Source organism: Loxodonta africana, chromosome 3, assembly GCF_030014295.1.
Source record: "Loxodonta africana isolate mLoxAfr1 chromosome 3, mLoxAfr1.hap2, whole genome shotgun sequence".
Classification (NCBI taxonomy): domain Eukaryota; kingdom Metazoa; phylum Chordata; class Mammalia; order Proboscidea; family Elephantidae; genus Loxodonta; species Loxodonta africana.
In genome coordinates, this window is record NC_087344.1 from 138,561,220 (window position 1) to 138,574,574 (window position 13,355).

Here is a 13,355-nt window from a genome sequence, read left to right on the forward strand (position 1 = left end):
TGCCTTTCAGTCCCTTACGTGTTCCTCTCTTTTTCCTTGCTTTTATATATTGTTTACCACATATGTATTCCTAAACAGTAGACAGTTTACTTGGGGCCCTGGCTTGCACAAATAACTAAGCACTAGACTACTGACCAAAAGGCTGGCTGTTCAAACCCACCCAGAGGCTCCTTGGAAGACAGTCCTGGTGACCTGCTTCCTAAAGGTCACAGCCTTGAAAATCCTATGGAGCAGTTCTACTCTGTGCACATGGGGTTGCTATGAGTTGGGATAAACTTCATGGCAACTAATAACAACACCAACAGACTATTTCATCACCATTCGTTTTGTTTTATCCTCATTCTTGAATTATAATTTTGCAGAATATGGCATTATTAGTTGACCTTTCTTCTTTAAAGAAATTCTTCTGCTCTCTTTGGATTTCCATTATCACTGCCAAGAAATTAGATGTCAATCTTTCATTTGTAAGTAGTCTTTCTTTCCTCTGGTTACTTTTTAAACCTTCTCTTTGTTTTGAAGAGCTTTATTTACTACAGAAGCCCTGGTGGTGCAGTGGTTAAGAGCTCGGTTGCTAACCAAAAGATCAGCACTTGGAATCTACCAGCTGCTCCTTGGAAACCCTATGGGGCAGTTCTGCTCTGTCCTGTAGGATGGCTATGAGTTGGAATTGACTCAGTGGTAACAGGCATTTTTTTTTTTAATTCTTGAATTTGTTTGTGTCCCTGAATCTGAGGATGGGTGTCTCTCATTAATTCTATTAAATTCTCTGACAATATCTATTGAAATAATTTCTTTTCCTGAGTTTTGGCATTATCTTCTTGAGAGCTCCAATTAGATTTCTCCTTTAAATTCTCATTCTGTCCTCCATATCTTTTAACCTCCCTACCATGTTTTACATCTCATTTGTCTGTGCTACCTTTCAGGTAATTTTCCCGGATGTATCATCCAGTTGACTAATTCTCTTCAGCTATGTCTAATATCTTGTTTAACTTAAACTATTAGAGTTTTTTTTTCTTTTCTTTTCTTTTCTTCCTGTTATTATATATTAGAAATTCCATCTGGTTATATTGTAGATCTACACAGTAAATTTTGAATTTATTTTTCTTGATTATACATTCAAGCCCCTCTTTTATTTTTTAAACACATTAAGCATTCATTTTATATTCTGTACCTGATAATCCCAGTATATGCATGTTTCAGAGTTCTTCAGAGAAACAGAGCCAATTATATGTATATCTAATATCTTTATATGTCTGAATATACTGTATTTTTACTCAAATAACAAATGCCTTCTGTGTTTGCCTGCCATGCCCTCCCCTGCGAGGCACCCTTACAAGCGCCAATATGCCAATCTTCTTCCAGATGTTGCTATTAAAAAAAAAAAAATTAGCATAACAATTTTATAAAAATATGTTGTGGGGGGGGATGACCAGCAAACAAATGCAGAAGGTGTGTGATATTTGTGTAACAATACAGTATATATAAGTATTGCCTTAGTTTCTTTGTGCTGCTATAACAGAAATACCACAAGTGGGTGGCTTTAAAAAATAGAAATTTTCTCAATTTCAGGGGCTAGAAGTCTGAATTAGGGCACCAGCTGTAGGGGAAGGCCCTCTCTCTGTTGGCTCTGGGAAAAGATCTTTATCTGTTTCTATAACCCCAGCTACTGCAGATAAGGTTTAGGACACACACTATACTGATATGACTTCATTAACATAATAAAGAAAACCTTATTCCCAAATGGAATTATATCCACAAGTATAGGGTTTAAAAAAAAAAAAAAATTTTTTTTTTTTTTTTATATAGATAGAGATATAGCTACGTATGTGTATATATATATAATGAGCTTTTTTAATGAGCTCTGGTTGTGCAATTGTTAAGTGCTTGGCTGCTAACAGAAAGGTTGGTAGTTTGAACCCACCAGCCACTCCCAGGGACAAAAGACCTGGCAATCTTTTTCCATAAAGATCACAGCCCAGGAAACCCTACGAGGCAGTTCTACTCTGTTCTTTAGGGTCACTATGAGTCAGAATGGATTCAACAGCACCCAGTAACCATATATATATATATGTATACAAAGAGAAAGGAGGGAGAAAGGATGGAGGAGGAAAGAGAGGGAGAGAAAAGAGAAAGAAAAAGAAGGATATTGATTTTAAGAAAACAGATCAAGTGATTCTGGGATACGGGCAAATCCAAGGTCTACTGGACAGGTTGACAGGCTGGAAATTCAGAAAACAGTTGATGTTGCAGTTTTGCATCTGAAATCTGTAGGACAGGCCAACAAGATAGAAACTCGGGCAGAATTTTTATGTTACAGCCTTGAGGCAGAATTCCTTTTTTCCAGAAACCTGTTTTTGTTCTTAATGCCTTCAACTGACTGGATGAAGCTCATGCACATTATCGAGGGTAATCTCTTTTAAAGTCAGCTAATTGTAAATGTCAATCACTTCTACAAAATACCTTCACAGTAACATCCAGACTAGTGTTTGACCACATACCTGGGCACCATAGGCTATCCAAGTTGACATACAATTAGCCCTCACACTGCATTTTTTGTGGATTTGATTTTGTAACTTTTTTTTACTACCGACTCTCACTTTGATATCTTGTTTTCTTTCTTTCTTTTTTTTTTCCTATTGTTAGCTCATGTTCCTTGGAAATTTGTCTATGAGAATTTTTTGCGACCTGGGTCAAAGTGTATTCCTCCAGAGAGAATTTGAGATTGCTTCTATTACATACCTAAGAACACCATGACCAGGAGCCACTTTTAAATCAAAGTTTTAATTTAAGGATTTGGTGCACACACGTTTGAAGTGTTAGAAGAGACTGATATTTTCTTTCATCTGTAATTAAGACTGAAATGGATACATACCCCACCATTGACCTCTAGTTATTTTCTAGTTCACAAATTGGTATTACCACTTTTTTTTTTTTTTTTTTTGGTCCAGCTCAATGTGGAAGTTTCCAGTCTACCTGCGATTATGAAGGTCCCTGGCTTTGTTGCTGTCTCAAGTGTTTATAAGCCAGCAGAACCTATTCTCTAGGGCACCAGGTATTGGCAGAAACCTTGGGGACAAATACTACCGTACAGCCAGCTAATGTTCCCTTGAGGATCTGTGCTTTGCTGTTTTTTCTGATCTCTGAAAAATTTCCTTACTTTAACACCAATACAGTCATGCCATCTTTTTTTTTGTTTGTTTGTTTCATATCCTGTCTGATATTTTTATAAATGGTATATTGGGAGTGGTTTCCTCTTAGTATCTTGTTCATCATATTGCAGAAATGGAAAACTCCCCTCTGATTCTTTTAGGTACTCATTTACTTAAATAATAACCATTTCCTTTTCAGTGCCTTCTTAAGCAGGATCAGGGGATTTATATAAGTTTTATAAAAAGTGAAATTTAAAAAAATGTGTATATCATTTTCAATGAAAATTCTGCTCTAATACTTGAAGATGCTTAATTATTAGAACTGACTCATGCTTACACCTTCACAGCTGCTATTTTGGTCCTTAAAAGATTTCTTCAAAGCATATCACATGATCATCTTATAAGCAGGCCAACAGAAATTTCTAAGTTAATTACAGTTTGGCAGAGTGTATCCAAAACCTCTTATCTGAACAGTGAACCCAATAATTTAATCAGCCTGTCTGTTGATTAATCACGTTCTAATCCATCTGATATCAGCGCTGAGAAAGCTCTTCATCTGTTTCTTGTAAAACTTATCGCTGTGAGTGCACAGCTGCTCTGAGCTATTGGTATTAATAACTTGAATAGGAGACAGAACACAATGGATTCTCGAAGTCTGCAGAAAAAAAGTTCCAACTCCTTAAAACAGTCATTCAAAGCACTCTACAATCTGCCCCTACTCGTTGCAATTTTGGGATTTTCATTTCTCTTACTTTCCCAGCTTCATCCCATGTGCTAGTTAGAGCCAGTAGCTTGAGCTTTCATGACTTCTTTTTTTTCGGTTTTGAGTTTGTACTATGTTGTTTCACTTGATATCCCACAGCATGTCTGCAACATAGTGATAATTACTCAGTTTAACAGAAGAGAGCAAAGAGAAAAAGCAATCACCTTTTAGTGTCTGTATTACTAAGTTATGAGCACTTTATAAAAAGGACAAGAGGAAAAACAAAGGGCTAAAGAGAACTGTTTTTTAGTATTTTACCAGTCACACATATGTTGAATTCAGAAGTTATGCTCCATATTTCTGCATTCTGAGTAAGACAGCAGTTTCTTGAGCCATTTGACACTATCCAGGAAGTAAGGGAGGGTTGGCTCAGGTTGAGCTCTGAAGTTATGTGGGTAAAATTCCTTCTTTGTTCTTCAGTCTAGAAGCCAGTGTATTGTTTTTGCTGTTAGTTTGTTGTTTCTTCCCTACTTCTCCTATCTCACCCTGCTTATATAAGGTCTCTATTCAGCCAGTTTATCCAGCCCATGACTGAGATTGTGAGATACTATTTTGTGTTTGTAGTCTTCATCATCCCAATGCCTTGAAATTTCAGGATTCCCAGCATAGTCTAAAACATGAGGATTCCAAACGGTTGTTAGAACTCTGATTTTGCAAAGTTATGGGCCACAGAATGGGAAATGGATTATCATGGCTGAGCCAACACTATGGAAAAATGAAAACAAAACGAGAGTTTCCATTTCATTAGTAATTATTTTTGTTTTACAGTCATTTTCTTAGTTATTTGTACTTTATCTGTGTCCATATCATGTTTTCTTCTAAGCTCTCTAAGGTGGACCTACATAGATGAATTCTGGTCTAGTAGACTTCTCCCAGAATATCTGCCCAGTTCTCAATCACTTCATGTTTGTTTACATGAGTGGGCCATCTAGCATCTATGTGAATCCTAATTACCATATTTTTACACATGTAACACACATTTTATATATATATATATATACATATATATATATATATATACACATATCCAACTGTGCAACCTCCTTGCACATTATTTTCCTAGGCACACTATGTGTGTTATTTATGTAAGCATGGTTTTTTTGTTGTTGTTATTTATGTGGGTGCATTATTTGTGAAAAATATGGTAATACTACCCTATTGGACATATTTCATTAGACCAGGGATCTAGTTAAACCAAATTAAGCTCATAGGAGTTTCTACTACCAGGGGTTAAAATTGGGATGGAGAGATTATCAGTTTTTTGGGTCACTGTACCTGTAATTTACGAATCTGGGACCATTCAGGGGCTGTGTTCCATTATGTGAACTAAGACAGAGGCAGCCGTTTGTAAAAAGAGAGAAAAATGAAGCAGAAATGTAAACAGAAGCAAAGAGAAGAAACAGAGAAGCATTCCTGACTGAGCTGAAGCTGCATTTCCTTCCTTGTGTATGTGAAACATTACTTATTCTTAAAGCAAATACACCCCACCACGCCCACTTTTTTTTTTCTTTTTGGTAACTTGTTCAAGTTGATTTCTCTTTCTTGCAATTAACTTCAGCCCTAATCATTATGTCAAATATTAAGAGGCCACTAACATTATTACTACTATTTCTATCACATTAATACACCCAGATTCTAGTCTAATCTCTAATTCTAACTAGCTGTGCAACCATGAACAAGTCACTTTAATTTCTCGAAGCCTCTGTTGTATTATTAACAGAATACTGATGGAGTTGTGAAAATCAAATGAGACAACGTATATGAAATATCCATGCTATAAAACCTAAATTATTATTGTTTCTGCAACTTACAATTCTGCAACTTCTTTGGTAACTTATTTTGTATTTCTAGGATAACATTTCTACTCTGTTGACCGTTTTTTCCATGTGAATAGACAGATTTAAAGCTCTTGATTGCAAATGGATAAATTCTGTAGGTGGTGAATCGTCAGTAATTCAGGTTTTAAGTGCTATCTTTGTGTAAGACAGATGAAAAAATTGATATATTGAGAACAAATACTCCTCCTATCCATTTCCACAAAACAGCCAACTAGATATTATCCTGGCCATTATAAAGTTTATTTTTGGGAAGAATCAAATATTAATATATTTAGCTCATGAAGAAAATAAAACGTTAGAGCGTTCTTTCATAACAGCAGAGTTGTACTGGAAACTGGGCCACTGTTGAATTTATTTTACTTTTTGCTATTCCCAGGATAGCAGTATGCTAGATTCATAATGATAGAATCATATTATGTAAGAGGATGTATGTTGTTAGACTTGTTTGCAAAATGATTCTCTTTTATGGGATAATGTATAGCTAAATCCTACTTATATAGAAAGTCATAGATTTTGGAAGACAATTTGTTCTGAAATGCGTTTCAGTATTGAACTCCTAGGCTATGAAGCCAAAATAGTTAAAAGATGTCTGACAAAACAAAACAAAAAATCGTGCAAAATCTTGGAACTTAAAAAAAGAACAAATATCCCTAAGATTTTGGTTTTCAGGTACACTGATAAAACTTTCTGTATTACTTATAACAAGATGTATTATAGTATCATTTATCTCATTGAACAAATTTCTCATTCTACCATATGCTTCTGCAGTTCAGAAATAGACTTTTTAAAAGCATATGTCACTAGTCCTTTTAAAAACCCCTTTGCTCCCTCATCCCTAACTTCCTCCCCACCATCTACTTACCACAATCCTAAATTATATTTAGTCATTCACTTATTTATATTTATAATTTTACCACATAGCTTGATATCACTAAACAATAGATTGTTTTATTTTGTTTGTTTTAGGTGTGATATTCTATGTTTTATTCTACAGATTGCTGTTCTCACTCAATATAGTGTTTCTAAAATCCATTTATGATGGTCTCTGTAGCTATGTTTTACTTCGCAAACTTTACTTTTTGTTTTCATGCAATTTTGTTGGATCCCAATTATTTTTCTTGTCTCCTATCAAGACATCTCTGCAAAATTTCCTTTTTCTATCCATTGAGGCCATTGTGGGTATCTTAATCCAGTAGTAACCATGGAAACACTACAGCATTTTAAGATTAGAGAGGGCTTGTAAATGAACTTTAAAAAAACAAGTGTGATCAACCTATTTACCATTTAAATCTCTTTAGTAATGCTGAAACACCATTATCATTATTTCAAATGTTAAAAGGTCACTAACATTCAATTTTATTATGGTAGTAAGAATACCACATAAAGCAGAGGTATCAGCTAACACTTCCTTACCTATAAACATCTATTTTTATAAAAATTCTGAATATTGTTAATGCATAGGTGATTAGATCTATGGTAATTCATTTTCTTTATTATATAAATGAACTCTTAAGTATCCTAACTATTCTTGAATATGTTTATTTTGTTATGTTAACTCTCTTAAGCAATACTAATATGATTTTGAAAAGATAGCTATTAAATATTAAAGCAAAATATTTTCTTATAAAATCATACTCAAATTCTATTCCCAGGTCAAAAGATTTAGTAAGTTATTGCCCAATTATTAGAGTTCTAAATTCTAATAATATAACCAAGGATAATAGGTTCCAAGTTTTCATTCATCTTTCACTTAATTTAAAAATTTCAAAAAGCCTTAAGTCAGCAGAGAAGGATTTGGGTAAAGTAGTAGCAAACACGACTGACTTTGGGAAAGAAAACTGAGAATAAAATTTGTATTACTGCTTTATCACTGGGTACCTATATTGGAATTTTGACATTTGAAATAGTCTGAATTTTTTCATTGTCATGATGGTAACAAGTATGTCACTGATAATTGACAAGTTCTACACAGTAGGTGTCTGTAATTTGAGCAGTTACAAGGATCTTTTCTCTTTGCCTGAGTTAAGGAAAGAAAACTGACCTGTTTTAAGAAACATTCCCTATCATAAAGTACATAAAAGAGTAAACATTTTCTATCAAAAAGTAGATGAAATTTCCCTTTGATTTCCCATGTGTTTCTTGTTTATTTTCTTGGTTAAGGAGTCAGTTGATAATTCTCCCATGGAGTGTTTACAGTTTAACACAGGATTATGGAAGAGAAAAAAAAAAAAAACTCCAACATTGAAAAGAAACTTAACTCATAATACAGAAAGGATAAATCTCTGATGGTAGAGTTTTACATTTTAAGGTATCACTAAAATAAAGACCTGTTGCCATCGAGTTGATTTTGACTCATAACAACCCTATAGGACACAATACAACTGCCCCATAGGGTTTTGAAGGCTGTAACCTTTACGGAAGCAGACTGCCACATCTTCCTCCCATGGAACTGCTGATGGCTTTGAACCGCCGACCTTTGTTTAACAGCCTAGCACTTAACCACTGAAGCACCAGGGCTCCTTTTCTTAACTATTCTTCCAATTAAATCTTGTCATCTTAATGACCTTTTGGCTGTTGTGGGTCCCTGGCCTAATTTTTATTAGAAGAGTTTCTGTAAATATCATATGGCTTATAATTCCTGGGCAATGGGGGTATTTCCATATTCAATATAGGTGCAACTCCCTTCTGTGTCTTTTTTATTTCATTATATTAAGAAGTGACACACCAAAGACACAGGGAAAATATTAGCCCAAGAGACAGAAGGTTCACATAAACTAGAGACTCCACTAGCCTGAGAGCAGGAGAACTAGATGGTGCCTGGCTACCACCAGTGTCCGCCCTGAGAGGGAGTACAACTGAGAGTCCCAGATGGAGTGGTAGAAAAGTGCGGAGCAGAACTCAAATTCACATAAAAAGACGAGACTTAATGATCTGACAGAGATGGAGGCACCCCTGAAACTAGATTGTGTAACAAGGTTTCACAATAGCAAATCAGAGTAAGGCTGGCAATGTTACACATGGTTACAATAGAAGCAGAATGACTTAATTAGTAAAAAATTAACCAGCATGATTCCTATAAGTAAAAATGTACATATTTAAGGAGGCTTATTGTAACATTTATACCATTTATTTTATAATATACTAATTCGAATGTAAAAGTGAATGTAAATTACTAGAAATTAACATGCAATGTGAAGAAAAGTCCTTTTATCCTCTGCAACTGTAGCATTTGGCAGATTCAGGAATAAATAATCTTTTGTGGCAAGGGTATGCCTTATCAAACATATGCAGATCAGCACTAATTAATGCTAATTAAGGTTTCCTGTCTATCTAGTTGGAAAAACGTCCAAATGTTATGAAATCCAGTTAGTATGCCTATTACACTAATTGTTTTATATGGGGTGGTTCTTAATTAAAATATGTAAATTGACCTTAATTGCTATATACTAATGGGGGTTCATGTTATCTCACTAAAAGTGACAAGATGGTGAGGAGGGGTACTTAAATGACTAATTCTGATAAATCCTTAACTAAATGACCTTTACTCAAAATTAATTTTAATTGGAAGTTGGCAGAAGAAACATTTTCCTTCTTTGTTTCTTTTTAGTTTTAAGTAATATAAGAATGTAAATCTTTGTTAATAAAGCTTTAGAAGCGGTTGTGGATTGTTAATTACACTTAACAAGCAAGTTAATTTTACTGTTTACTGTTTATAGTTATAAGGAAGTTATTGATATTCTCATTTGTGCCTTGGGAAAAGTGACTTTCTTCTCATTGAATATGAATTTACAGTTACAGTGCTATAGGTAATTTGACACAGTTACTTTGTTAAAGTGTGTGTTAAAGTTTGATGAGCCAGCAGAACTAATATCTGGCTGATTTACATTGGAATTAGTTTTTAGGAATATATATATACACACATATATATATATTTTACAAACATTAACTCTTATTGAAGTTAAAATGTAATTATACATAGATTTAATAGAGTGAAATAATATTTTTACATTTTACCTATCATGTTTTTATTTATTACTTAATTGCAAACAAATTAAAATGTTCATGCTCAAAACCAGTGTAAATGAATTTAAATACTGTTATTTTTTCACTATGCTAAACCTAAAATTACAAAAAGTAATTTAGCTAAAGTAACAAATATTTTACTCTTTTATTTGGAAGTAGTTTATGTTCAACTGTAATCTAAAATCAATTAAAAACTTATTCTATAAAAGTATGAGAAGGGATTCAGTGTAAAATATTGTCCTACGTAAATGAGCGTATAATAAAGATCGTAGTTTTTTCTTTGTCAAATGGAGACCTAATGTCTTTATTCTTTCATCAGGACATTGTGACCAATGTTTCACCCAGAATCATCCGGGGGACCACCTCTGGCCCCATGTATGGCCCTGGACAAAGCTCCTTCCTGAATATTGAGCTCATCAGTGAGAAAACGGCTGCATATTGGTGTCAAAGTGTCACCGAACTAAAGGCTGAATTTCCAGACAATGTAAGTATGATTTAACGTCTAAAACAAGAGAATTGGCGTAAGTTGGTGAATGTTTATTTAAACATCCAATTCATAGGCTTATAAATATTAATGTGTATAATATATTTTATTAAAGAATCTGCCAGTTGCTTTGCTGATGCATAGAAGATAAAAAAAAAAAGAAAGAAAGAAAGAAAAGCTCAAGAGCTCATAAAAATCCATACAATGCCAGGCTTTGTTATAAATGGGTGCCATGTAGATGGAAGAAGTATCTACATAAGCAGAAGGAAAGAAATGAAATACTCATTTTATTGAGTTGTTTTTCACCGTAGTACGTGGTTAGTATTTATGAAGGTGATGACCTCAGGAAGAAATTGCAGGCTATAAATCATTTTAAATATAAACCTGAGGCAGAATATCTTCTGATAGATTTTATTTATTTTTCAGTAGGAAATAATTTACCAAATAATTGTAACACTTTTATTCTAAATGAGTCAAATATCATTTAGAAAATCTTATTTTAATTTTTATATTTAAAGAACCATGTACAAATATTACAGTAAAATCAGGCTTGTTGTTGTTAGGTGCCGTGAAGTCAATTTAGACTCACAGCAACCCCAGTGACAGACTGGAATTCATTTCTTTGTCCATTTTTATGTTGCTGCCCTGGTGGTGCAGTGGTTAAGCACTCAGCTGCTAACTGAAAGGTTGGCAGCTCAAACCCACCAGCTGCTCTTCGGGAGAAAGATGTGGTAATTTGTTTTTGTAAAGATTATAACCTTGGAAACCATACAGGGCACAGAAGTTCTACTCTGTCATACAAGGTTGCTATGAGTCGGAATCGACTCAACGGCAATGAGTTTGTTCTTGGTTTGGGCGCAGGTAATGTACGATGAAGCCAGAATTTAAACTTGAAATTTGCTTTTAGCATCTATCCTCTTGTTTAGTAACAGTAGTCTCTAGTATACCTGCCTATGGCGCAATATCATTTCAGGCCCTTAAAAATTCAGTATTTTTCATACAACATCAGAACCGTGTGCAATATAATTTCTCAAATATTACGTCAGTAGTATTTACATAAGCTAATTTTGGGGGGGTAATGTGTCTTAAAAAAAAAAAAAAACTCTTTTCCTGAAACTAACTTCCACCAATGGCTTGTCTTCAGCACTTGAGCAGAAGTAAGATGTTATAATAATGACTAAGAAGTAACAGTAAATGGATAAGAAACCTGAGATGAAATTTTTGCTTTGTGATAGCACAGTCAAACAGAAAGAAGAGACACATTTAAATGTTTTTTCAATATTTCTGTCAACAGTTTTCCTCTACAATGCTTACCTTTCTCTTCTGAGAAAACAATGCGTGCTTTTCTTATTAGTAATATCTTCCTCATTTAGATTATACTCATTTTCCTTTTCTGTATCCTTTGAATTAATTTCTAACATTTTTACTCCCTACGTAAGGCCGCTGTGAGTCGGAATTGACAGCGCACAATAAAAACAGCATATCAAAGATAACATTTTAAATACAATTAAAATAGCCTTCCCATTTGAACTTATAGAAATGGTGTGTGTGCACCTAGCTATTGCCATGCTGAGAGTGGAATATCCCCTACTGTTTTGGAATTACTTTGATGCCAAACCCAATGAGCTGAAGGAAAGAAAGTGACCCTTCATTTTCTGAGTTTAATTATCACTCTCACTGGAGTTTTCCCACATCATTCTCAAGTGTGTGACTGCCACCTTTAATGACAAAAAAAAAAATGACAGGGATTGGATAATTCAACCAACTGTGGCAGCTTCTAAGCAAGGGCCAACTTTTCTGAAAAAGAAATTGTGCTGGGGAGACATATAGGTCAGCTAATTTCAGCAGCCAGTGTCTGAGTTTCAGAGAAGGTACACACACCAGATGAACATGAACCAGAGGGATTTAGGTGAGACAGCTGGAAGAACTTGAATATAAAGGCAACAAATCCATCTAAAATATACTGTGAAGACTTGTTTAGGTATTACAGTAATACTAGGTACATGCTAAGCTCACACTAGACTTCTGCTTGCCTTTCAAGGTTCCCTTTTATCTGTGAATTAAACTCGGCACACTGATCACTGTAGTGAGAATTGATTACTAACGGAGAGTTTTTTGTTCCTCAGCTGAGATTTTGCAATGCTTATTACGAAATGTAGTGTATAATTAGGGCTTACAGAAATCAATTTTAAGTGAATCCTTTCATTCTCACTGCAAAAGCATTGCAAATCATATATTTCAGGCTTGGAAAAAAAGTTACCAAAAAATACATGCTCTAATTTGTCTGAATGCACTGAATTACCAAGCAGAGACTGACATTTTCTATTATTTGTGGAAACTAAAGTAAGAGTGAGGCAAAAGAGATTCTGTAGTGAATCAACTTGTGAAGATAGAAAAGGGAATGATGGCTTTGTTAGAGAAATTCATAAAGGAAGAACAATTGATATGTAAATATACTTGTTACAATACACCTTGGTTTTCTGCTGGAACCTTTTCTTAGTTAATTACTGAGAGATCAGCATTACACACAGCAAGTTCAAAATGACTCCAAAGAAGTTTATCTTCATCAACGCTCCTGAAGGTCCTTTCCTGACAAGTAGCCTGTAAATGCAGGGCACTTAACCTTTATTTTGTTTTTGGTAGCCATGGACCCCTTTGGTACATTGGTGAAGATTAAGGTCCACTTTTCAGAGTAATGCTTTTAACTGCATTAAAATAAATAAATAAGATTACAAAGGATCCCCATTATATTAAAATGACATTTTCAAAATATTTTTTAAAAATACGTGACATACCCACCCCGTCTGGAGCAAGGGGAAGTGGAGAAAACCAAAGACACAAGGGGAAGATTAGTCCAAAGGACTAATGGAACACAGCTACCACAGCCTCTCCCAGACTGAGTCCAGCACAACTAGATGGTCCCTGGCTACGACCACTGACTGCTCTGACAGGGATCACAACAGAGAGTCCCAGATACAGCTGGAGAAAAATGTAGAAGAAAATTCAGACTCACAAAAAAGACCAGACTTACTGGTCTGACAGAAACTGGAGAAACCCCTAGAGTACGGCCCCCAGACACCCTTATACTTTAGTACTGA

At 34.6% G+C, this 13,355-nt stretch overlaps 1 protein-coding gene across 1 annotated transcript in view; it reads left to right on the plus strand.

Annotated features, from left to right (window-relative positions):
- DPYD (dihydropyrimidine dehydrogenase) overlaps positions 1–13,355 on the plus strand; it is a 972,677-nt gene that overhangs the window by 532,531 nt on the left and 426,791 nt on the right. The window contains exon 14 of the mRNA XM_010598084.3: positions 10,093–10,257. Coding sequence (XP_010596386.1) covers positions 10,093–10,257 — 165 coding nt within the window. The remainder of the gene's footprint in view (positions 1–10,092; positions 10,258–13,355) is intronic.